The sequence below is a fragment of the Cibotium barometz genome, chromosome 32 (assembly GCF_041138505.1).
Source record: "Cibotium barometz isolate CiBa-2024 chromosome 32, ASM4113850v1, whole genome shotgun sequence".
Taxonomy (NCBI): Eukaryota; Viridiplantae; Streptophyta; class Polypodiopsida; order Cyatheales; family Cibotiaceae; genus Cibotium; species Cibotium barometz.
This window is the reverse complement of record NC_141077.1, coordinates 44,321,709-44,349,052: the sequence shown is the minus strand read 5'-3', so window position 1 is coordinate 44,349,052 and position 27,344 is coordinate 44,321,709. Positions and strand designations below refer to the sequence as shown.

General features: G+C 41.2%; 1 protein-coding gene across 1 annotated transcript; it reads right to left on the bottom strand.

Annotated features, from left to right (window-relative positions):
- Positions 1-13,378: 13,378 nt before the first annotated feature.
- Positions 13,379-14,247, bottom strand: LOC147620237 (uncharacterized). Its single transcript, XM_086772717.1, has one exon. It carries the CDS (start codon positions 14,202-14,204, stop codon positions 13,698-13,700), a length of 507 nt encoding a protein of 168 aa, XP_086628843.1. The 5' UTR covers positions 14,205-14,247; the 3' UTR covers positions 13,379-13,697.
- Positions 14,248-27,344: the final 13,097 nt, after the last annotated feature.

Below are 27,344 nucleotides of genomic sequence, written 5' to 3'. Positions count from 1 at the left end.
TAGACAAAGAGCGGCAATGAACATGGCACGGACTTTCTTTATATGTAGAAAACACATATACATACCTTTGCATTTTCTAGAGCTTCTCTAGTGACACAAAGTTTATCTCGAGCTGATGCTCTGCTTATTCTTTTTCATCAGGGGGCATGTTATTTGATGGATGCATTATGGTGTGGTATTCAATTGCACCTTCAATGTGGTGCAAGATGCACTTTTCCTCCTCTACCTTCGTTTGTCGCTGTACGAAGAAGAGCCAGCAATGCAACTTCTTTGTTGCACTTCGTATTCAGTAGAATGTCATCGAGCAATGTCTCCAGCACTGACCTGAGCCCTCCACCTTTGCCTTATATAGGCTACCTTGTGTCAACGGAGTGTATGCATCCGGAGATAGTGTTACACCACAGCTCATAGATGACATCGACTATACACCTGTCTCGCACATCCACTGAGTTCTTTTTTTTGTGCAATTACCATCAACACTTGTCTTCTTGACAACCTGCTCAGCAAATACGGCCCACTTCACAGGACCAATGCAGACCTCATAGACATAGCCTCGGGCAAATTGAAGGCCCATAGAATAATTTAATGGTGTAGTTTGGTAAACCTCTTTATATAATGTATACAAGGGTAGGTAGTGCTCATGCTTTGTTGTTCGCAACATCACCTTCTTGTCTTTCTCGAGGAGCTTTGAAAACACTCTTAGCCAATGCTTTAGTGGCACCTCATTGTTGGGAGTTAGTCACCTTGCATCCTCCCCCTCAAGATTGAGATCATAGACTCTGGAAAAATCCTCTGAAGTTCTATAAAATTCTTTCAATGGCTCTGTCTCTAACTTTTGGTGGTGAAGCTTGGTGGGTTCCCGCTTCTGGCATGTAGAAAACATTGGTTAGACAAGAAAACACACTCTCCTTGTCTCTCATATATTGAGCTCAAGACCACCACCATCTCTGGAGCTTGATTAGTAGGTTGATGAGCGATTTGAGAGAGAGAGAGAGAGAGAGAGAGAGAGAGAGAGAGAGAGAGGGGGGGGGGGCCACCTTTGTATCTTCACTGCTACCCTTAGCCATCACCGAAGACTCCAGACATTTTCTCAAGCAGCTACTATCAGTAGGGGAGAGGAAGAGAGAAGAGATCTGTTGACTTTGAGTTATTCGAATGAGACAATGCACGTAGACAATGCAAACGAAAAAAAATAATTACCCCACCACTTTCAATTATCTTCATTTCCAAGTTGCAAACCACAACCCAAAAACCACTATTTCTACTGGTCCAAATTGTACCACCTTACCATGCATCCACCCATTTAGGGCTATTAGAACGAAGGCACTCTCTACTACAAACGGATGTAGCCGGATAAGTGTTATGTAAATGGCACTATAAATGCTGTATATATTATGAGAAAAGATGACAAATGGCCAAGCTTAGTAGATTAGGGATAAGTTTGGGCACCCAAGTGTGAATAAGGGCGAGTTGTATATAAGTAACTTTCTCATAATGAAAAGACATTATCTCCCTTTGTGCCAATTGAGACTGGTTTGTCTACTTACTCTTATTTTGTTTGTGTGTGTGTGTGTGTGTGTGGGTGAGAGAGAGAGAGAGAGAGAGAGAGAGAGAGACCAATGCATGAATCTTGGTCTCTCTCTCTCTCTCTCTCTCTCTCTCTCAATCCCCCACTCACGTGACTACTGCTCGCATGTGGGGCCAAGGTTGTTGATGAACACACACATATGCGCTCACTCATGCACACATGCACAAAGAGAGAGAGGAAGGGCACTGACTTACTGACTATTGTTGTTGAAATTAAATGAATGATTATAAGTAAATGTCCCATAGAAGTAAGTTCCCACAATGAGGGGGGATAGGGTGCTGGGGTTGAATATATATAGCCCTTCAATGGTGTAGCGTGTGTGTAGAGATCCCGTCCTTTGGAGGACATCAGTCCAAGGGTCCCTTCTTCTCAATAGCTACTCCTATTTCAAGAGTCCAATGGGATAAGTCAGTGGGAGTGTGCACCAATGACGTGACTAGACACATGAATGTTGGCAGCAATGGTGTGGCCGTAGAGGTTGCGACAACATTGGTAGGATATTTTACAAGTGTGAATGGGCGCTTGCATGCAAGCGATTACAGGCGGTTCACTAATGGACAGAACAATGAACAAGATGGGCGTGTGGACATTCACATTTTCTATCACGACCAACGGAGATTTCTGCACCGGAGGGTCTTGTGGCAAACAAATCCATGTGCAACTTGGCAAAGATTCGTCAAATCGACACAAGAGACAGGATTCTCTAGTAGGGAGGAGTTAGTGATAGCAGGTACATCGCGTCAGGCTTGATAGTGCACATAAATCAAGAGCTAGGTCTCGTGGAGATCTCTGATACCACTTGTGATGCTCCGCATCATTCCCATGAGATTACATTTTAAAAAAACACTGGGAAAACAGCCCTTTTCCGTGGTGTGTCATTCGTGCCTCGGTGATCCGATGATGATGCTGAATAGCTCATCTGGAAGATTCCATCCTCCTTTAGTAGTAGTTGCTTTGACTACTCCGGGCTAGGAGGTCTTTGGTTTTCATAGGAGGTCTTTGGTTTTCCGTTGTTTGTGCAAGAAAAAGTGCTTGATTAAAAGTGTCTGGTTCAAACATACACAGATCCCGCTCGATTTGTATCTCCAAACCGTAGAGGAATTGACCTCATTTGTCCACATTGAATTTTTGCAATTGTAAAGCCAGGTGAGTGACTTTATTTACAAATTGGAGGACAGGTAGCACGTTCTGGCGCAATCCCCAATACTCGTCCTTGAGTTGCTCAAGATAGTGAGGCAGTAGAAACCGCTTCTTGAGAAGTTAGTGACATATTGGTCCTAGTCGTAGGTAGCAATTCCATAATTAGAATCGACCTCGGCCCAATGAATCCACCAAGAGATGGCTTCCCCTTCGATGTAGCAACTTGCTAACATCACCTTCTGACTTCCTACCAATAGTAGCAAAGCAGGCTTCAAACTAATGAATCCAAGAATACAGAGTTGTAGGATCGAGTTTAACGTTATACTTACTAAAATTCACCTTCTCGTGAAGGTGAATCGAAGAAGTCGTGGGTATTGTCCTTGCATCGAGGCCTACAAGGTATCGCTTGTGCTCCACATGTCGACGTTGTTCCTCTTGTGCGGTAGTAGCGCAGGTTGCTTAAGCTCTATCTCCCGTACTTGCAATTCATGTAACACACATGACTGTTGTGTTAACTCCTCTAGGGAGATAGCCGAAGTAGGAATGTGGGCAAGGATCTCGGTTATGAGAGTGGCGGAGGAGGGGGAGGGGGGGATGGGTGTTGAGGTTTCTTGAGACGAAGTATCCTTTTCTCTAAGGCCTGTATAGAAGCTGTACATGCCCGCATGTGTTCCCCTTCTTGAGGTATCCTTTTCTCCAAGGCCTATACAGAAGCCATACATGCCTACATCTGTTCCCCTTGTTGCGCTATGATGCACATAAATTCCTGGAACATGTTGATTGTATCATCACTAATGACGTGGCTTTTAGAAGTAGTCTCGTTGGTGGCGAAGAAATAGTTTCTTAGTGGGAAGGTGGATTATCTATCGGCTCACAACACACACCCTCGTCGTGCAGCTCGATGGCATCGAACGTGGGTCCTCGTAATAAAACCCAACTGTTCTACCAACTCAACTACGCGCCCGCGGGCTCATAGAAATAGTTTCTATAGGGGTAGTGTTCTCTCTCATCGTCGAAATTCGCCATAGTGAGAGTGGTCAAGTTTTTCCTTGACTGCATTAAGACCATCCACTGTGTGTGTGGGAGGTGTTTTTGGTCGCTTTTGGAGGCTATTAAAAACCAATTGTCCTTTGAGAGATAGGAATCACACCGGAATCGGAGTGCAACCAGTGTCTGAAAACCAACCACAAGGGAAATTTTGTTTTTTCTTCTTTTTTTCTCTCTTTTTACCAAAAGCAAAAGCTATGATACCATTGTATTATACTTTGATAACAAATATTCAGCACCTTGGTTCATGCTGACGATTCCACAATGTAGTAGAGATAAGAGTTCAAGAGGGGGAGAGAGAGAGGGAGAAGAACAATAAAGACACGGTACAGTCCCGGTTCACCTTTGCTTGGCAATCAGCAGAAATAGCAGCAGATGACGCTTTTGCTCCACGCATTCAGTTGGAGTCCTGGTCGGCTGGAGTTCATCAGCAGATCCAGATCCAGTCGGTCAGGAGAGCCAGTCAGTCACCCAAGGTGGGTTATATGCTCCCCACTACAACCACGATTTGTCCTCACTCGTGTTGTCGTCCGGTGGTCTTATGACACTTCAATCAACCCATCCAGTCTGACTATCTTCAGTGGACACTCCTACGAGAAGTGACCTGCCTGTCTGCAGTGAAAACACCTGCCTTGCTTCCTCTCTGCACGCGAGATGGCCTCCCCAAAGAACTTGTTTCACTGCTCTCTATCTTGTCCCCGGGTGCAAGCATACCCATCCACGTGAAGACCCTCTTGGTAGCCCTCTCGCAAAACAACACCAGATCGGGGGATCGAACCTAGTACCTCCAAGCCACCCCTTAACCACTAGAACCCCCGACTGTTACCTTGCCCTCACTTTGTAGAGGATATCAAGGGTCTTCACGGAGTATGTAAGCCACCCCTTAGAACCCGACTACTACCTTGCCCTCACTTTGTAGAGGATATGAGGGGTCTTCACGGAGTATGTTGCTCCCTTCTACTAGTCGCCAAAATAGTAAAAAAAACAACACCAGAACCAACACGAGTCTTGGCAGTCTCGGAAACCCCACCACCCGTAGTATGTGGTAGCCTATCCACCCCTCCACGAGAAGCATGTAACCACTTTACCAATGCTTATTTTTATATGTTGTGATGTATCGTAGCATTGACTTTGTGCCTTAAAAACGTACACTTGAAGATCTCTTGTTGTATAATTTCTTTTTTTGAACAAAAATAGTTATGTATTTATAAACAACAATTTGTGCCTTTTACAAAAAGATCTTCTTACAACATCACCACAACCCTAGTATTCCCAGTCCCCGTTGAGGAGGTCACATATCAAGTCCCAACTCTCATCCTCCCAAACAAAGGAAGACTCTCCCCATGAAAAGTGAAAACCCAGCTACATACATGCAATCAAAAGGATTTCAGAAGTAAAGCCCTTTGGAGTTTTTTCTTCAAAAATAGTCTCCTTTGGTCCACATCTTTACCACCACAGGTCTTCTTCCCATAGGATTTTCAATTAGTGCCATAAAGATGTCCACAGGCTGTTGAGTTTTGGGCCCATATTTGAGATTTTTAGCCTTCACATTATGCCTACAACATGCCAACAAACATTAGGAAATCCCAGTATGTGAAAATATCCCATCTGTTGATGAGGCATGTATCATCTAATCCATGTTTGTAAAGCCTGGACTAACTCAACAAACAGATTATTGTTCAGCTTATTAATATGATATATATACCAACAATAATGTACACATTTAAACATCATGTTTGCCACATCTATCCCCTGGTTAGATGCTTTATAAAAACCCAACAAATTTCTAGACACCCAAAGCCCCCACAAGCAGCAAAATCTTATAATACAGAATATTAGCTCCACCTCTTCTGTCCCTCTCATTACCTTCCCAAATATCCAGTCACTAGGCCATGACCCCTTAATTCCCAAGCTCTCATCCACCCATTTACCTATTTTTCTCCAAAACCCCCTAATTGCGGGCAATCCCAGAAAGCATGCTTCCCCTCTTCAATGGCTGATTTACATCTAGGATAGATTCCAATAGCAAAGTTTCTTTGAAGTAATTTGAACCCAAGAGGCAATTCCAATAGACATACTCTTTAGAGAAATATTTGAGCTTTCATTGGGACATCAGAATCCCAAATTAAGCTCCCCTTGTGTTAAAGCATCATTGACTTTCTAGATCCTATTGCAGTATTTGACATATTTAATATCACTCTTGCTCATTTGCTCATATACAGCTTTAGTGGTTTTGACCCCATTGAACCAGGTCCAATCATATAGCTAGGAAGTTCCATTAAAAGCAGTGGAAGTCTAGCCTTTGTCAACCTCTTCAAGCACAAAGTTTGGCACCACCATCTCATTTTGCTGAGTTCTAAATTCCCTTTCAATTTGATGCAAATCTTTCCAACCCACTAGTGCATAATCCTAGAGATCCCCTAATCTTCTTACAACCCAATTGTTTAATCTTTTAGATGTCTTTGCATTGAGGCTAGGGGGGGATTAAATATATGAGTCCACCAGATACTCAAATTGAAAAAGTAGTTCCCAAAGGCTTTATACACACATCCCATTCAATCGAACCTATCACCTCTTTCCAATTGAAGCATAAAAATTTGCAAAAGGGAGAGTTCACTATTTTCAGGGGGGCAAAAGACAACACCTTTTCCTTCCAATCCACTATTTGTAGAAGGGAGAGTTCACTATTTTCAGGGGGCAAAAGACCACCTTTTCCTTCCAATCTAGTCCCACCCATTTCCCCTTAAGATGCACCTTGGATTCTTCCACCACCTCTTTGAGCATGCTGGCCTAGATGCCTTCATGATGCAAAAATTTTGGAAAGCTTGTTACTGTCTTGGCATTTGCATGAGTAGGTAGATGTAAAACCCCCAATCTCCCCATTTCTTTGGGCATGCTAACTTTGTCCTAGGCCAACCATGCAGATACCTTCTTGCCATCCTTGCAATTTCTCCACAAAAAATCTCTAATTGGGGCAATAATCCTTTTCCAATGGCATTTTCTAAATTCAATGATGGGATAGAGGAACATGATGCAGGCATTCAGAACTGTGCTGACAATGGCCAACCCGTCATCGAATGACACTCTGACCCCTTCCCATTTTTTAGCTTTCAGAAGTGTGTTGACAATGGCCAACCCATCATGAAATGACACTCTAACCCCTTCCCATTTTTAAAGCTTCCCATAAAATCTTTCAATAGTCCATTTAGTTAGATCCTTGTTAGTCACTCCCACACCCCTAAGTGTCTGATAATTTGTCCTCTTTCGATGACTTCACACCCCCATGTCTCCATATCAAAGCTGTCCTCCTCTGTCAAGCTAATGATCCCAAATTTATGTATGTTGCATTTGGAGCCAGAGGCCTTGGCAAATAGCTGCACTAACTATAGGGCATTCCACGTGTTCTTATTCATAGCTTTCAAGAATAGCAAAGAATCATCAGTAAAGCATTGAGTGGTCATCTTCTCCCCATTCTGACGTTTCAGTCTTGATATTATTCCTCTTTCATCGGCATCCTCTAGAGCTACAAGAAGAGGGTGACAAGCCATAGCAAATAATAGAGGAGCCAAAGGGCAGCCTTGTCTTACAGATCTTTTAATCTCAAATCCTCCAAATAGTCTCCCATTTAGTATCAACTTAGAGAAAGCTCCAGTTTTGTAAGAGTATAAATGCATGTGGCAATTCCGTTCCCAAAGCCCAAATTTTCCAATACTCTTGCTACAAAGGACCAACGTACTTTGTCATAAGCTTTCTCAAAATCAAGTTGAAGGATAATACATTCGTGGCTAGTCCTTTGAGCAATTTCCTTTCTTATCAATGCTGAGAAAATATTATCATATGTAGATCTTCCTTTAATGAACCCATGTTGTTTATTAGAGATCATCTTGAAAAGATGGGATGGTCCTCAATGCTATCACTTTGGCTAGTATTTTATACACTAATGTAAGAAGAGTAATAGGCCTCCATGATTGCAGTTACTACAAGTAGTCTATTTAGGAATTAGTTTAACCATTCCTTCCCTCAAATAATTGTCCATCCTTCTTGTGGCAAAAGCCCTTTTGCAAGTGGACCATACCAATCCTTCAGAGAATCCCAGAAGGTTATTAAAAATTCTATTGACAGCTCATCCCATCCTTGGGACTTCTCTTTTCCTAGTTTTTGCAAAGCCTTTGTTTATATGTTCATTATTTAGAGACTCCCAGAAGGCTATAAAAATTCTATTGACAGCTCATCCCATCCTGGGGACTTCTCTTTTCCCAGTTTTTTCATTTTCAAAGCCTTTGTTTATATGTTTATATGTTCCCTCTCTTTAAAATGCTTCTAAATTTTTTTTTATCAAAACATGATCATGATTTGGAGAAATATCAAGACTATGAATAATACAAGGAGTGTCATGATTAGGTGCTCCTTAAAGATTGTGAACAAATATGAGGAGGAGCTAGACACATATTATGCTGAATGTTATCATGATTTTATTGAGGAGTTTACGGTTAAGGGTCAATTGCTGGAAGATAACTATGCATAGGGGCCCTACTTAAAGATTATGAACAAATATGAGAAGGAGCTAGACACATATTATGTTGAATGTTATCATGATTTTATTGATGAGTTTAGGGTTTAGGGTCAATTGTTGGAAGATCACTATGCATAGGGGCCCTATGTATCCCACAAATCTCTAAAAGGAATCTTACTTTCTTGACATTGAGTTCTTGTGATGATGAGGGGGAGACTCCCACAGAACATAGGAAAGACCCCCATTGTATCCATGTACCCATGTACCACATGTATATACATGTACTTAAGTACCCATATATCGTATGTATATCCATGTACTTATGTACCCATATACACCATGTACTCTAGGGCGTGACATGGTAGCAGAGGATGGTGTAGCCAAGGCTCTTGGCTCCACTGTGGGAGGTGGGTCCTCTGTCTATGGGCTGTCCTCTTGTGGTTGGATGAAATGCATGATCATCGGTGTCTATGTGGGTGGTGTTAGGATCATGAACATGATCATGAACATAACCATGAACATGATCATAATTGTGACATGTACATGGACATGGACATGGACATGTACATGGACATGGACATGTACATGGTTCTTAGACCAGTCATGCACCATCTTTGCCTCTCTCATGAAGGGGCATCCTACGATCATCTCATGCGATTTGGGTTGTTTGGAAAAGTCCATAACAATGAAAGTATGTTTAACCTGATGTTTAAGAACCTTGATCTTTAAATCTCATAACATCTCTATAGGTTTGGCGAGCGACGGTCCCGTCATCAACCATCTTGACAATGATATCTGAGACTTCCAGACGTGGCTTGGTCATCTTCTCCTAGCATTTCTTGGTGATTATGCTCACTCCCACACCACCATCTAGGACTCCCACTACTGTGATGCCCTTAGCGATGACTGGTAGTAATGTATTAGACTCATTATCTTTAAGTATTGTCCCAGTTTATTAAGTGAAATTTTAATCATAGATTTAACATTCACTTCTTCCACTGGAATTGTTGATTTCGGCACAACTTGAGGTGTCTCTATTATATAGTGGGGACGTGTCTTATGCATGTCAACAAATGGTGGTAATCCTACATTGAGTTCTCCATTAAGGAGAGCTCTCATTGCTTTAAACAATTTAGGATCTTCACTCAATCGGGTGGTAATCATTGTACTTGTTTGTGAGGCCATAAATCCAACAATTTGGGGATATTTAATGGTAAACTCATGACCTCTTTTCCATAGAAAGATATCACTGAGACTAGAAAATCCATCTTCGAGATGGGCTCAGGGTTTCCATATGGTAATTGTCACTTGAACCAATCAGGATCAAACTACGAGTGGTGGAGGCCTCAGTCTCTTCCATGATAACACTAGGCACATCCATGGGTTTGTGAGTCTTAGTAGTAGTCGTTAAGGTACCAAGGTGTACAATATCTGAGACTCTCACTTGCTTGGGCTTTGATTCTAGCTCCTCTTGTGTTTTAGTAACTAAATCACTGACTTCTTAGACTTGCCTTTAATCTCCTTCTGAGGGTCAGGATAAGACCCAAGCTTCATCATGTGTGATTTAATTTTAGGAATTACAAGTTCTCTTGGGGTATTCTCTATCGTTTCTTGGTTTTGGGTGGTATCTCCCTACCAAGTTCTCTTGGGGTATCCTTTATCGTTTCTTGGTTTTGGGTGGTATCTCCCTACCAAGTTCAGAACCGGCTCTTATGTCCAAGGAGTCTAAGTCCTCATGTAGATGAAGATTGGCACTTGAGGTGTTCCTAGATTTATCTTTTTGGTCTTTTTTGTTTTCTGATTCTTAATCATCTTTTTTCTTCTATGGCCCTTCGCCTTCTTAGAATCTACTATCAAAGGCCACAAATCGTTAATCAAGGGAGAGCATGTGGGTTCTAAGCTTGTAACCGGGTGATAACATTCACAGGTGTGGGATCTAGATTTTTAAGATCTGCCTTTGTGTTTGATTACTTAACCCAATCATGTTTAGGGCTGTGATGAGATGGGTCCCGTATGTGGACTTGTCACCTCAGACTTGTGGAGTAGTCTTTAATCCAATGATCAATGCCACAATGTTTACAAGTAGCCGGTAGCATGTTTGAGGGCACATCTTGGTTGAGAAAACTTTACAAGGCATTCAAAACTGGATGGGGACATTGACAATGGTAACATTGAAGAGGCATTTTAATTCCTGTTGCATTGATGCCCTGAGTCCTTTCCATAGAGGCAAGTTGGTACTGGCTAGACTCCCCCTTTCCTATCCAACCCACTACATAATAGTCTGGATGAAGCTCCATGGGTCCTCAAAGAAGTGTGGAATGGGTTTGATATCCACCTCATATTCTTAGTAATCAGTAAGCTCCTCAAAGATTTCTTGATTAAGAGCTGGCACCCTTGGTGAAGGTTGTTACGATCCTAAGATTGCACACATGGGGTGCATTATTCATGCCCTTTGATAGGAGTTGTTGCGTGGGATGCTCAACCATTGCTTGATTTGTTATAGGATCGAGGGCTAGTATTTGTGGCAATGCTAGCAAGGTTAGCTATGGTCTCGTTATTTTGGCGATAGCCTATAGGTGTGTTTGGCAATCTCGAGCTTCATGACCATAGCGCCCATAAAAGCCATAGTTACCATTGTTAACAAGCCCTTAAGATTAGACATTCGCTAGTGGTTTGTCCTTGAGACGACAAATGGAACACCAAAGAAGCTCGCTCCTTGGGTACACGTGTACATTGTCCGGAGCTTTGTTGGTCTTCATTTCCTCTTGGAGAGCTTTGAGAAGTCAATCCAAGCCATTTGTTAAGGAATTACCTTTAGCTATAAGTTTCATAGTGGCGGTGCTACGACCGTTGGTGGCTTCTTGTTGACACAATATACTTAGAATCTAAAGCTATGACTCCCCTTATCATTAGGTTATCCAAAAGTTGGATGGCATTAGCTGTGACGTCCTCCCAGGTGATACCTCTAATGACTAAACCATTATAGATGTCTTCATGTTTAAGCCCGTGGAGATGAATCGATCAAGCAGTTGATTGTTAGAGAAGTGCTCATGTGGAGCACAACGAGAGTTCAAATGCTTGAAACAACTAATAAAATCTCTCCTCTTAGTTTTGTGTAATTGTGAAGCCATGCTCCACAAAGCTACCTCACGCACAAACTACTTTAGGAATCACCATCGAAGATCGGTAAAGTTTAGACGTTCTTCAACTCTCAGGGTTCAATACCAATCTCACCGTTCGTCTTTGAAAGCTCATTCCTCTCACCTAAGACCTCACAAACTTAATTGAAGGCCTTCAGATGTCTTCCAGGATTTCCCTCTCCATTGAACATGTGCGTGAGCTTCGCAATTTGTGCAGTCTCTCAAATGCTACTCTGTCTGTGCAGCCTCTCAAATGCTACTCTGTCTGTTATCTCTCATAACTAGCCCTATACATGTCAAAGATAAGATCTTGCCCTACATCAAGATCATCACCTAGTGCCAAATCCCTTAGCTAATCCCCATGCATCACAAAGCTTGTAGTAGGAGATGTTGAGCGAACAAAAACAACCAATATTAGACAAGTGACCTACAAGCAAATACACATTGGTTGTTTATGCATTTTCACCTTAAATGGGACAAAGAAGATTTGCACAAATGACAGCCCCAAAGAGAACAACACCAATACCTGGGTAGTAATCATTTGCCCCATCTTCTTCCCAATAGGTGGAGTACACCTCACAACCTGTCTATGATAAATGCCAAACCCAACGCTCTGTGCAACCTGCTCAATGGTCACTCCTTCTTCCATAGTGTAAAGGCATGTATTGTGCAATTTGTGCAGCCTCTCAAATGCTACTCTGTCTGTTATCTCTCATAACTAGCCCTATACTTTCGGCCACTACTTTCCCCAATGCTTGTGCAAAGGCTACTCCGTTTGTTATCTCTCATGATTGGCCCAATACTTTCGGCCACTACTCTCCCTAATTCTTGTGCAAAAGCTACTGGATTTGTAGGGAGGGTTGCTATACTGGAGGTATTGGTACAACAGGGGCATCATGTGGTACGAAGAGCACTACTTGCAGGCGTAATGGCATGAATCTTGGAGGAGTAACATGAGTCCGGTAGGTGGAGAGTCATACAAAAATTTTCATAGGTATCAATGAGACATATGAGCCAAGGGTGCCACTGGTCTAGTCATTTGTGAGGATGACCCCCTTGCTCTAGGTTGCAATGGCAAAGTAGAGGGAGATGTAAGGAATTGAGGATTTTGGGTGAAGGTTCCTCTGTCTGGGTGAGGATGTCCCCCTTGCTCTAGGTTGCAATGGTAAAGTAGAGGGAGATGTAAGGAATCGAGGATTTTGGGTGAAGGTTCCTCTGTCTGTGGTCCTAGCAGATGATATGGATGTGTTAACTAGGCCCAGAGCCATTGTTGTAGTAGCGACTGATGCAACTGTGGTTGTCATAGTTGTGACCGAGGGCATGAAACTAACGGGCAATGTTATGTGATTGGTCACGGGTGGTGCTGTTATGAGTGATGTAGTACCTAATACCACAGAGTCTAGAATTGCATTAACAACATCTTGAGTGGGTACCTCTATTTAGTCTAGGAATGTGAATTTTAACTTAATAGAGTATTGAAACATTCAGTGCCTACGATTAGAGGCTAGACTACGATTAGAGGCTAGACTCTGACTCCTAAGTAAAAGCACGACCCCACAAATTGCCACCCTAGCATGAATTGCAAGCTATTGTGCTGAGATGCTAGAGAAAAACCTGTAGCATATAGGAAGGCTGAGAGAGAGAGAGAGAGAGAGAGAGAGAGAGAGAGAGAGAGAGAGGTGCCTAGTTGGTAAGGAGAAAATCTCAAATAATGAATTCAATTGATGCAAATTAACTCCTATAAGGAGTCCTTGTGTCCTTGACATGCTCAAAAATAAAATCCTTAGAATTCAAATTGTAATTTGTATATTGTAAATTTGCTTGGATACCCTAGGGCCTGAGCCCGTAGACTTTAGCCTTTTATATATTATTAGATACACTAAGGTATATAGGGCTTGGCAAGATCTATTAATGTAATTAAATAATAATAATAAAATTTACCCTCTAAAGAGAAAGACAATATTTTTTTCTTATATTTCTTTTAGAGAAGGGCAAATTTTTTAAATTAACCTTCTAATATGAGGGTTCTGATTTTTCTCAGTTCGCTTGACCTGAGAAGGGTGCCACAACTTGCACAAATAAACCCTCAGTGGCGGCCTGCACAATGGAGGAGGACACAAAAAGAAGAAGGAAGTAGTTTGTGCAAAAAAAAAAAACAAAAAAAAACAAAAGAATATATTAATTATTGGCAGGATATAGCCTATTAATTATTGAGAAATGATTCAAGTAGATCCGGGGCCTAGATCTAACCCCCCAACAGTTCAATTAATTAGCCTGGGAGTGCGAAGGCTTCCGCCGGCAGCCACTTGCCGAGGCCGGACTGTGTCTTGAAGTAGATCTCGCCGGGGTGCTTGGTGGAGTTGGTGAAGATGTCGGCGATGATGAACCACAGCAACAGCGCTTCCTTGCTCTTCACCCCCGCCAGCCCCCGCAGGCACCCCTTCTCGAAGCGGCCTGAGATCTCCTGCGCGTAGTGACAGGTCTTGGAAATGAGAGGAAAATGGTGCTGCTTGGCCTTCTTCTGGCGCACCCAGAAGTAGCCCGTCGCCTCCACGAAGCCCGCCTCCTCCATGTCGTCCAGCGGCAGCAGCCCTGCCGGGAGGCCGTTGGCGCGAAGCAGCTCCACAGCCCTCGCCCAGCACGCGGCGTGGCCCTGCACGACAACAGCGTCCGCTCTCGGATCCGGCGCAGCCTCCTCTATCACCACCCCTTCCTGCTGCTCCTCCTCCTCCACCTCCACCTCCACCTCCACCCCCTCCTCGCCGGCGGTAGCCATCCCGACCAATTCAGAGAATTACAAGCGGGCACGAAAGATGAGGGGAAGAAAAGTATTATAGACGTGAGCCACTTTGAGTGGTTTTAAAATAAGAATCTTTTTCTGTTTCACGACTTTCATGATCATCAACTATACAACTTTTTGTTTTCAATGGAATAAATGTAAGTGACTTTTACAATAATTGAACTCTTGCTACTAGAATAGAATAAATCTAAGTGATTTTTACAATAATTGAATTCTTGCTAGAATAGAATATAAGTGATTTTTACAATAATTGAATTCTCGCTAGAATAGAATCTAACCTCAAACTAGGAAAGAACGTGAAAAGGAAAATAATTTGATGAAGCAACAAATCAAAGGAATTCGCATGCCAAAAAAATATGAAGGCATTAACATGTCAAGAAAGGAGTGTGAGAATGACCAATTTAAGGGGAAAAATTTTCTATACATTCAAAAGTGGAGAAGGCATCAAAAAGGGTGTGAGGACAACCATAACTCCATGTTCATGCATGGTTTCCAAGAAAGAAGTTAAAGAAAATCAATGGAACGACCACGAACCAAGAAAATCAACTCAAAGAAGCTAAAGGTGTGAGGACAACCATAAGTCCATGTTCATGCATGGTTTCCAAGACTACCAAATTTTGTGCTATGAAAAAACGGTAAGGATTACAAGATGGATTACAAAGTCTAGCAAGGGTGCTTAAAGCACCAAAGAACTCACAGATTCTTCATAAACTTATCGCTCTAACAACAAAAGCAGGCCCTAGCATCTAACATTACTCTAGGAGTCTTATTTCTCTCTTGTTATTGCTACTATTGCAGACCTACTCTTTGTTGAGCACAAAATTGCAAGCTAGTGGTCATGATTACTTTGCCTTGATTTCTTATTTCTCAAAATTTTCCAAGGCATGAATCAGAAACACAAAAAATATTTTTTAAAACAAAATAAATTATGTATATATATATGATTTGGAGAAAATGTATAATGTGCAAGACTATCTCTACTTACATATTACTTTTGAAGTTACTATAGAGGCAACAAAACTAGGGAAGGAAAGGGTGAAATATGTCGATTGTTGCTTGAGTGGTTAGATTGAACAAGTCATAAAGTGATGGTTTGAGAGGAGCCAAAATAGTGTTTAAATGGCACATTTTGTATTGACCACATTAAGATCCCAAGATCCCTATCATAGTGTTACAAAGCAACTTGAGAAGTGTCAATTTCCGAATACATTAAGGAATTCTTCCCAATCTATTCCATGCACCTTTTTTTTTGTACATACATCAAAGAAAATTGAAATTAAGATGAAGGGGGGAATCAAAAAACAAGACATGATGCCAACCATAACAAAAATGATCCATCTGCCTCCTATACATTGAGATGAAGGGGGGAATAAAAAAACTAGACACGATGCCAACCATAGCAAAAGCGATCCATCTTCCTTCCATACACAGTGATAAATTCGCATCCACATAAATTTTGCCAAATTAATAGAGAGTTTGGTATATCAAAGAAGGTACTATCAATAAAGAGAGTTTGGTATGTCAAAGAAGGCACTATCTGCCTCCTCCCATATATAGTGACAAATTCCCACCCACATTCAAAGTAGAGTTTGGTATATTAAAGAAGGTACTGTCAATAAAAAGAATGCATGGTGGAGTGGCCTATTCATAAATATTCTCTCATAATGCTCACCATCATTCTTTGAACCACTCATGAGGGCTTGTTAATATTAAAACAAAAACCCATTGTCAAAGTGCTAATATAAGCATTGATTCATATCTTTGTATTATTTTTATATCCACACCTACACAAACACATATTTTAGTGTGTTGGCGATAGAGATCACTTGATTATCAAAGTGTTAATACACGCATTGATATACAAATCACTAATAATTTTGTGTTTTAAAGTTGTTTTTTATTGAATTTTTGTGTCAACAGTGCTCTCCGTTAGTTTTGTGAAAATATAATAGTGACCTTAAATGTTAATTAATATTGAAAAAAAAAACCCAAAAATTTTGTTATGGAATTGCATTATGATTACATTAGTATATTGCATCAATTATTTAGGGTATAATTAGTATTTGATTAACTCTTAATCAAAATCATCATTCTCTAGTTAATATAACAACGAGAATTATGTTACTCATATCTTGTGTTCCTAGATTCGGATTTGAAATCCAAGACCACCCTTGAAATCAGGAGATTAAACTTTACAAGCTTATGAGACCTCAAATCAACCAGATTAGGACTATGAAAAAACCTTGATTTTTAATCATCACTAACCATGACTAATGAAGATAATCATGATTAATGAAACTAACCATGATAAATAAATATGCATTAGCTTTTATTTTTTATATTAAACTTAGTATTTGGTTTAGATTAGGATTACTTTAAAAATTACTCTCTTTTTCTCTATATAACAAAGTGTTTTATAGAGAGGAACATTTAAGTTGCTTAAGGAAGATTTTCTTACATTGCAAGCTTACAGAATCTCTCTAGATCTAGAGAAGTCCCAGTACAGCATGATGTGATTCTCGTACATATAATCTCAAGGAATGACATATCCACCACTTATGATGATAAAGTCAATTATATTGGAATTACCACCTCTAATTAATGCCAAAAGAGTGCAAAGGTTTATGGACCATGTCGGGTATGATAGAAGATTCATTTTCATGTATGCTTAAATTTCCTTTGTACAAACTTCTCATTGTCTTTGAATGGATAGACGAATGTGGAGTCCTATTAATAAATTAAAGAAAGCCTTAGCATCACTCCCATTCTCATGTCTCCATTTTGGACTTTTGTGATCTTCCATGTCCACATAGATGCATCTGTGTTTGCCAATGTGTAATAGCTCAATTGGGTGAACTTAATATGGATTTCCCAATTAGTTTTACGAGTAGACAACTTAATGAATCAGAACAGAACTACAAAACCACCGAGAGAGAAGACCTAGCGATGGTATATGCTATGAAGAAGTTTTGACACTATTTGTTGGCAAAAAAAATTGTGTTTTTTAAGGACCACCAAGCACTTCTCTACTTTGAATAGGGTGTATCATCACAAGATATCTCCTCATCCTCGTGGAATTCGATTTCACAATCAATATAAGAAGAGGTTCCACCCACATGCACACAAATCACTTGATTTCACAATCAATATAAGAAGAGGTTCCACCCACATGCACACAAATCACTTGATTTCACAATCAATATAAGAAGAGGTTCCACCCACATGCACACAAATCACTTGTTCATAATTACTAATGGTGAACCTCTTCATATATTGATTTCACAATCAATATAAGAAGAGGTTCCACCCACATGCACACAAATCACTTGTTCATAATTACTAATGATGAACCTCTAATAGGGGTTGATTATGACCTTCCCGATGCTTTTCAAGTTGACATCATTCCTGAATGGATCATTGATATAGTGAACTTATTGACTACTGGTCTCCCTACTGATAAGGACATGCCAAGAAAAAAGATTTGGGAAGCTTATATGATTAGCAGCACCCTTCCAACTCATCTTTGGACAATTATATAGATTGGGCAAGTATGACATACTCTGTTTTGCTATGTACCTGAGTCAAAGCATGTGACTAATTAGAGGAAGCCCATTGCAGCTTGGCAAGAGGCCATTTTAAATCTGAAACACCATCTAAAAATGTTCTTTAAGCTAGGTTATGATGGCAACTGCACCAACCTTATTCGGTGATGCAGTTGAATTTGTCAAAAGATGTGATGAATGCTAACAATTTGATATAACACGTGGTAAGGACTGAATGCCTTTAACCGCAATCATGTCCTTAGGATTGTTGCAAAAATGGGGAATGGATTTTGTCGAGATCCAATTAGCTCGGCAGTAAAATCAACAAAAGTAAGATATATCACAGGCTACAAACTATTGCTCCAAATGGCAAAAGGCCAAGGTAACTATTAAAGTTGATGCAAGGATCATAACAAAGTTTGTCTATGAGTACATCATAACCAGGTGCTGCTGCCCCCCCCCACTAGAAATTATAAGCAACAGAGGGACTTATTTCATTATTGAAGTGATGCATTTCCTTCTGTCCAAATTTATGATTGTTCATAGAAAGTATTCTCCCTAGTGATTAAACAAGGTACAAAACCTTATCCAAAAAATGCCAATTCAAGTAGTAGTAGTAAGCCAGAATGGCAGTGGAAGGTGAACCTACATAGCTATTGTCAGTGGAAGGTGAACCTACATAGCTATTGTCAGTATTGTGTATATCAATGGGGCTCCAAAAGAGATTTTTAGTAGGAAGACAACAGTCAAGGCTCCAAGATTTCCAGAATAATGTCTTTCCAATTTAGAAAATCATAGAAGTTGTAATTGGTAAGTAATTATAATGTTTTTTAGCCTGCTTTGGTGCCTGAATACAATAACTTTTGATGGCATACCTAATTTTGCACAGTCTTGATTCCATTGGAGAGCTTGTTTTATGGGCATAACTTTAGACTACGAGAACACCCCGATCGGAGCTGTGAATCAAAAGTTATGGCCTCGACAAGTAAGAACACCCCATTCTGAGCTACATGTCAAAAGTTATGGTCTCGGGAAGGTAGGGCTGAATATGGATAGAGGGTGTGGAGGACAATTTCAAAAACATGCCTAACTCACTCTTTAGGCTAGAGACCTGAAATGGGGGCATGCCCTTACAGGTACCTTCATCTTACCCATTTCCATGTGCATATCAAGTCTTACTGAATTCTGATAGGGTTAAGGTACCCTACAAACCACTTATCTGATTTCAAGCAACTCTGGGACACATGGCAACTCTGTATGCTTTCTTGAGATATTAGTGCAATGCAAAAAAAATGGCTTAATGACATTAGTTTCAAACAATGCTTGGTATAGGCTAGAAAAACATCCAAACTATGCACCTATCAAGTAGGAGGCCTATCCGACCAATGTACCCATGTTTGTCGGGATATACAAAGTGCTACCAGACTACTTTTTGCAAAAAATTGGCTCCAGAGGTGATTTCAAAAACAAGCCCAATGAAAAAGGAACCTTCCGGATGCTAATTCCTAGCATGTTGTGGTATGTGTGCAAATCACCACTATGAGCATGTGCATACCAAAAATGGACTCCATCTGACATTCCAAGATAGTTGCTCCCCCTGAGAAAAACCCACCCCTCTGATCATCTGTTGGACACATGCTCATGTATATACAGTCCTCTATACAGGGCCTACATGCATGCCAAATTTGGTCTACTTCTGGCTTGAGGATATATGTTAAAATGCTTGTCTATTGATTCTGAACACCTTGTGTGATGCAACAAAGGACAGTCATGATAATTTCTTGATTTCACAGACCCTATAAGATGGTCCAAATGAAGTCCAAAGACAAAACCCCTACACATATCCATAGAATGTTCATAAAATGGTGCATATACCATGTCTTGCATCTATCTAGAAAATGGTAGCCATGTTAACAAGCCATTCCAATGTGTTATCAGACACTGTTTCCACATACTCCTACCCACTACTAAATTCCAAAACATGCCTGATGAAAAGTGGAATTCTGGGTGTCTTCTCATGATGACCTCTGGCATGTATGCTATTTACCCATAGGTCCACAGTTCTACCAAGTTTCATCTCCAACAGACAATCTAGTATATGTGCTCCCCTTGGTAGCCTAGGGGGATGGTTCAATTTTTGGTCTATTTGGTCTGAAAACACGGACTCAGTGATTTCAATGCTTTGGAGTTGTCCGTTTCACATGCGGTTTTGCAACAATGTTATGTATACAAGGTTGGGTATCAGTAAGTGGTTCAAATTGCCTAAACTCTATTTTTCACTTGTTTTGGAGTCTATTGACCAGAAATAGCTGTAAATCTGCATGTTTGGGGTCAATAACATCCAATAAGGACTAAACTATAGGTATATGCAGTTACATGCCATTCTGCTAAACTGGAAGGGACTCAGACCAGCAGCTGCACACAGAGTTTTGGGTAGGACATGCAATCTGGCCAAGCTGAAAACTCAAAAGCATGCCTGGCTAAAAGAAAGGCTGAAATGCATCATTTTTTGACATGCTCTTGTATTATTATGAAAATTCCATTGGGTGGATTACAAGCCTACCACATCTTGTTGAAATCCAAGATCATTGTGTCATTCATTTATGATGCTCAACATGCCCACAGACCAGGCAGGTTTTGAATCAATACAATAATTGGCTGATTTCAAAAGTACACCCGATCGGACGAAGGCCTTCTGGTGGTCCAAGGGTCATGTGCAACATGGCAAGGACTCGGGCATATCAAATCTTGAGTTAAATGACATGCCCTCCTACCCATGGATAGCCCTCTACCATGCCTATATGCATACCAGACACCGTCTCAATCAGGTAAAGGCAACTAGATGTTTTTCACATTCTGGACCGAAATTCTGCCAAAACTCAACATTCTGGAGAATTTTGGAAACACCTGGTGAAAACTAAGGACAAAATGTAGCAAAATGATATGCCCTTCTGGCCATGGATAGCCCTCTACCATGTCTACAGGCATACCAAATCTTGGGTCAAGCAAGTAAGCATAAGTGGGTAATCGGAGCATTCTGGATCAGAAATTTGACCAAATCTGGCCATCCCGGTGTATTTCGGAAACACACATGTATTTCAGACATCACATGCATGTAGAGGAGCTACTTGTGCCTGATGCAACAATTGGCCTCCCGGTGCCCCAAAGTATGCCATATAAGGTATATACAAAGACAATTCGATAACAATAGGCATACTGATCCATGTATGATTCCGGAAAGTGGAGACATGTTTTCAGAGAGGTTGAATTGGGTGCTTGACACTGGTTCACATCCCTGGACAATTCAAAAGCACACCTAGTTCAAATAAGGTCAGAAGCCAATGATGTCCTACATGTAGTTTGGCATACCAAATATCAGCCCAAATGTATTAAGGGTAATCTTTGTTACAAGCATGAAGTGCAATTCACATGTGCAACAACAACCTCATCTGGCATCAAGAACCTACTATTTTTAGAAAATTTTAGTTCAAATTACATTTAGAGCCAAAGAGGCTCTAACCCCAGCTGTGGGGAGCCCATGTGGATTCCAATACCAATAAGCTTCTGTCCAAAGAATGTTTGTAGCAAGGAGTATAGGCTTGTCCAATCTGGAACTCAATGAACCCTCAATTGTCTGCTCTGTTGCCTCTAATCAGACTCCGAATAGCCAAAAAAAAAAAAAAAAAGAGATGGATTTCTAAGAACCTATTAACTCTGATGTGTGGAGTGGGTAACAAGGAAGCTATGCATAATGAGTTTGATTATTGAGGATTCAATGGACATTCCTACATTCTCGTTACATCCTATTATGCTAAACTTTAGAACTTAGGACAATCTCAGGAGTTTCCAGACAACATATAAACTACCCAGGAAAATGAGGCAGAGCAGTTGGATGCAGAAATCTATGACAGATTTGCTGATAAACCTCAAGGCTCGGAATACTTTGACTTTCCCTTATGCTTCTGTTATACAGTCAAGTGAAAAATGTGCCTATGGAGAGGCTAAGAGTACATAGGAGGAGCTGCCAAAGTCCCAACTGAGTTAGTGTAGTGGTCAAAGCTTGTGACTTGTAACCTCTAGGTTATGAGTTCAAGTCCTACTAGGCTCTCTCATGTTATAAAGGGACACCTATGCTCGCTTGATGTGTTTGGTTGCTCGGGCTCTTGCCCCTTGAACACTCGAGTGACTCCTCCTCCTCGGGTGGTGGATCACCCGAGATAGGAGGATCCATACGAGACCCCTCCGTTGTTCCAGCGCTCGACTCATCGCGGTGGTCATGGGGGATGCCTAATTCGTGGCTCTTGCCCGATGGTACGTGGCCCTTGCCCGACCATGATAATTGGCTAATTATTGTAAGGGGAAATCGGCTCCACCCACTTGAGTGGGCCCCGGGTGTGTACGAAAAAAAAAAGGAGGAGCTGCCAAAGGCCAAAGAACTAAATAAATATAGTCTAAGGAACTCGGTGTAGAGCAAAGGAAGAATTGGTTGCTAATGTGATGTATTGGAACAACAAGTTTGGCTTGTTGGGGGTCAACCAACACTTATTTACTGAGTTTTTCACAAAGAATAAAGACACGACAAAATACATAGAGCAAAGTCAGAGACATGATTGGAATTAAATTGTATTCATACACACAAAATCTAGGTGTGCATCACTCTCATAACTTGGTGGCTGCATCATGTAAACTTCTTCTTGCAAATCACCATGCAAGAAGGCATTCTTTACATCCATATGATGCAAAGAGCAACCCTTTGTTGGCAGCCATAGTAATGACAGCTCTCACAGTTGCCATTCTTGCAACCGGGGCTGAATGTCTCTTCATAGTCAATGCCATAAGTCTGCACATAGCCTTTGGCCACTAACCTTGCCTTATACCTGCTCACACTGAACCATCATCATTATGCTTGACTTTATACACCCACTTACATCCAATTGCCTTCTTTTCCTTAGGCAAAGGCACTAAGTCCCATGTTGCATTTGTATCCAATGCTGCCATCTCCTCATTCATGGCATCTTCCCATTTCTTATTTCCAAGTGCCTGCTCAAAACAAGTGGGCTCTAATTCCTATATTGCTTTAACCATGTAAGCATAATGATTGGCTATATATCCATCATATCTTAACCTGTCAACAGGATAGCTAACCCTCATACATCTCGATCACTGCCAGGTGTCCTTAAAACAACCCTCGTTCTCCTTACACTAGGAGTAACCATAGATGGAAAGCCAAGATCCTCATCAAGGCTCTGCTCAAAGCTGCTAGAGTCACCATCCACATATGAGTGACCTTACTGACAGATCAGGCACAAAAGGTTAATCTACCTTTTCCTTCTCTCTGCGTGACATGTGTACCTGCATCTGCCCTCAACCTGCCTGAACGTAGGCTAACATTGGATCCACTGCTAGAGGACTCTCCAAGTCCACTAAGCACCTATGAATTGCTGTGTAGAAAGGCATAATGTCCTATTGTCGTGTGGATGATGGGTGAGTGAGAACACCTTGTCGTGTGGGTGATAGGTGAGTGAGAACACCTTGCTTAAGAGGGGGTGTTGAAATATGTAAGCTCGGTTTATGCGTGTGTGAGAAAGCACCTTAGAGGTGCAAGATAGTATTGTGGTATGTGAATGTTGAGAGTCACATAAAAGAATGCGGAAAAGGGAGTGCCACATGGCATGATGATGTGTAAAGTGGGATAAGGCTAGAAGGTTTAAATCTCTGAAAGTGAGCAAGCACCTCACTTTTCTCCTTCATGAAGTAAACCCACACTTTTCTAGTGTGGTCTCATCAATGAATGTAACATAATACTTGCAACCTACAATTGTTACAGTCTTGGCCGGTCCCCATACATCTGAATGTATGACATCTAATGGTCTTGCACTAACATGCTTTTCATGTGGGAAAGCATGTTTGGCCTTCTTACCAAACTGGCATGCTTCACATACTTTGTGCATACCATTAACCCTAAACTTTGGCAAACCTGCAACAATATTTTGGGCCTACATAGATATCAGTCGTTGTACTAATGCGCTTGTGCCATATGTCAATATCTGCAACAATGACACCTGTTCCATGCACAAACATAGCTGCCTTTACTTCAGGCATGTTCACATCTAAAGTAAACATCTTGTCATTTCTGTTACCCTTCAACACTGATTTTTAAAGTCTTCCACAAAACATCCTTGAGCATTAAACCTCACTTGTAGACCCTGCTCAACCATCTATCCAACAGGAACCAGGTTCTTTGTAATATTTGAAACATGAAGTACATCTGCCAAGTACTTCATTTTGCCATCCTGCAGAGACAATGTTACTTTATCAACATGCGTAATGGGATACGTAGTATCATCACCTGTTTTTACATAACTTGGTTTTTCCATTTTCTACATGTCTCTAAACCAATCAGCATGATTGGTCATGTGTTTAGAGGCGCTAGAATCCACATACTATGGATCTTGAGATCCTGACACATCTCCTAGCATGTTCTCCATCACAAATAGCTGCTCACTTATGTCAGCACCTCCTTGTTTACTAGATGATGCATAGTTGCCTTGCTGCAACTTTCCACTTTTAATGTCATTCTGCTTTTTATAGCAATCCTTTTCCATGTGCCCTGGTTTGCCACAATAATAGCACTCTATATTATTTACATTTTTTATTTCTTTGCCACCCACCTCAGCCTCTTTGGCTCCCCCTACCTCTAGACTGGCCTCGTCCACCTGTGTATGATTGCTATTGTGAATCATTAGACTGTTGTTGTCCAAGATTCTGATTTCCTTGTCGGCCACCACCACCTTGGCCTTGACCACAACCTCTACCTCTGCCTCTACCTGAATTGGACTAGAAGGCATGTTCTTATGTGTTCTTACTTTATGAAGAAGAGTCCTCACCCCTAAAGACTTTTCTTCTATGATCAGCATAGATACTAAGTCCCAAAAGTTGGGAATATTCTCCCTAACTGCAATGGAGGTCTTGAATGGCTTGTACTCTTTACCAAGACCATTCAAACTGACACTTACCAAGTCATCATCTTCCACCGATACATTGACAGGGGGTTCAATGATGCCCTTGATCTTTAATGCATGCTCATTGATAGACATGATTTTCTTTTCCACAGTATGCAACTCTTGATTTAGCTGCATTGTTTTCTTGCCTTTGTGTTGCTCTGGAACATCTGCACACACCAGGTTCTGCCATGCAACTACTAGAGTGTTGGCATCCTGTATGTTTCCTATTGTGTCTGTGACACTAATTAAAAGCCAATACATGATTTCCCTTGCACCCTGGTTCCAATTCTTGAATGTCGTTATGTCTGCTAGAGTGGCATTCTCTTCCAACAACTCAGGAGGCTCCTCATTATCTCCTTCGACATAGCCCCAAATCCTTTATCCCCATAAGGAAATTGGTCATTCTGAACTTCCAGGCGTGGAAGTTTTTCTTGTCCATCTGCTTACTTACAATCTGATTGATCAGACATGTTTTCCTGCAACAATCAAAAAATTGTAACAGACAATTTCCATATGCAACCTTAACATAGTAGTATCTTCTGTGAGACTACTACAGCAGTACAAAAACTTTTTACTTCGCATACCAGATTTACCCATAGGTCCACAGTTCTACCAAGTTTCATCTCCAACAGACAATCCAGTATATGTGCTCCCCTTGGTAGCCTAGGGGGATGGTTCAATTTTTGGTCTATTTGGTCTGAAAACACGGACTAGTTGTCCGTTTCACATGCGGTTTTGCAACAATGTTATGTATACAAGGTTGGGTATCAGTAAGTGGTTCAAATTGCTTGAACTCTATTTTTCACTTGTTTTGGAGTCTATTGACCAAAAATAGCTGTAAATCTGCATGTTTGGGGTCAATAACATTCAATAAGGACTAAACTATACGTATATGAAGTTACATGCCATTCTGCGGACTTCCCCCAGCTGTGAGAACTCCATGATATCCTCATATAATGGTAAGTACGGTGACTAGCCATGCTGTGCGGCGTAAGGGGAGTAGCGTGGAGCAAAATAACACACAGCAATGTGGATGACTCTGTCACTGCTAAGGTGTAGCCGTACCCAAAGATATCATGCATCCTCGTCCTTCCGGACGATGCTGAGAATCTATCGGAGATGGGATCTAAAAAGGACAGCTACCCCCCCACAGCTACGTACTCCTCCTGATGTGCGGGTCTCACCTTGAAAAGCTGACTCCCACTCATACAGCTGCACACAGAGTTTTGGGTAGGACATGCAATCTGGCCAAGCTGAAAACTCAAAAGCATGCCTGGCTAAAAGAAAGGCTGAAATGCATCATTTTTTGACATGCTCTTGTATTATTATGAAAATTCCATTGGGTGGATTACAAGCCTACCACATCTTGTTGAAATCCAAGATCATTGTGTCATTCATTTATGATGCTCAACATGCCCACAGACCAGGCAGGTTTTGAATCAATACAATAATTGGCTGATTTCAAAAGTACACCCGATCGGACGAAGGCCTTCTGGTGGTCCAAGGGTCATGTGCAACATGGCAAGGACTCGGGCATATCAAATCTTGAGTTAAATGACATGCCCTCCTACCCATGGATAGCCCTCTACCATGCCTATATGCATACCAGACACCGTCTCAATCAGGTAAAGGCAACTAGATGTTTTTCACATTCTGGACCGAAATTCTGCCAAAACTCAACATTCTGGAGAATTTTGGAAACACCTGGTGAAAACTAAGGACAAAATGTAGCAAAATGATATGCCCTTCTGGCCATGGATAGCCCTCTACCATGTCTACAGGCATACCAAATCTTGGGTCAAGCAAGTAAGCATAAGTGGGTAATCGGAGCATTCTGGATCAGAAATTTGACCAAATCTGGCCATCCCGGTGTATTTCGGAAACACACATGTATTTCAGACATCACATGCATGTAGAGGAGCTACTTGTGCCTGATGCAACAATTGGCCTCCCGGTGCCCCAAAGTATGCCATATAAGGTATATACAAAGACAATTCGATAACAATAGGCATACTGATCCATGTATGATTCCGGAAAGTGGAGACATGTTTTCAGAGAGGTTGAATTGGGTGCTTGACACTGGTTCACATCCCTGGACAATTCAAAAGCACACCTAGTTCAAATAAGGTCAGAAGCCAATGATGTCCTACATGTAGTTTGGCATACCAAATATCAGCCCAAATGTATTAAGGGTAATCTTTGTTACAAGCATGAAGTGCAATTCACATGTGCAACAACAACCTCATCTGGCATCAAGAACCTACTATTTTTAGAAAATTTTAGTTCAAATTACATTTAGAGCCAAAGAGGCTCTAACCCCAGCTGTGGGGAGCCCATGTGGATTCCAATACCAATAAGCTTCTGTCCAAAGAATGTTTGTAGCAAGGAGTATAGGCTTGTCCAATCTGGAACTCAATGAACCCTCAATTGTCTGCTCTGTTGCCTCTAATCAGACTCCGAATAGCCAAAAAAAAAAAAAAAGAGATGGATTTCTAAGAACCTATTAACTCTGAGTGGATAACAAGGAAGCCATGCATAATGAGTTTGATTATTGAGGATTATGCTAAACT

Excerpts from the sequence above, each read along its gene's own strand:
- LOC147620237 (XM_086772717.1), bottom strand. The coding sequence starts at position 14,204 with ATGGCTACCGCCGGCGAGGAGGGGGTGGAGGTGGAGGTGGAGGTGGAG.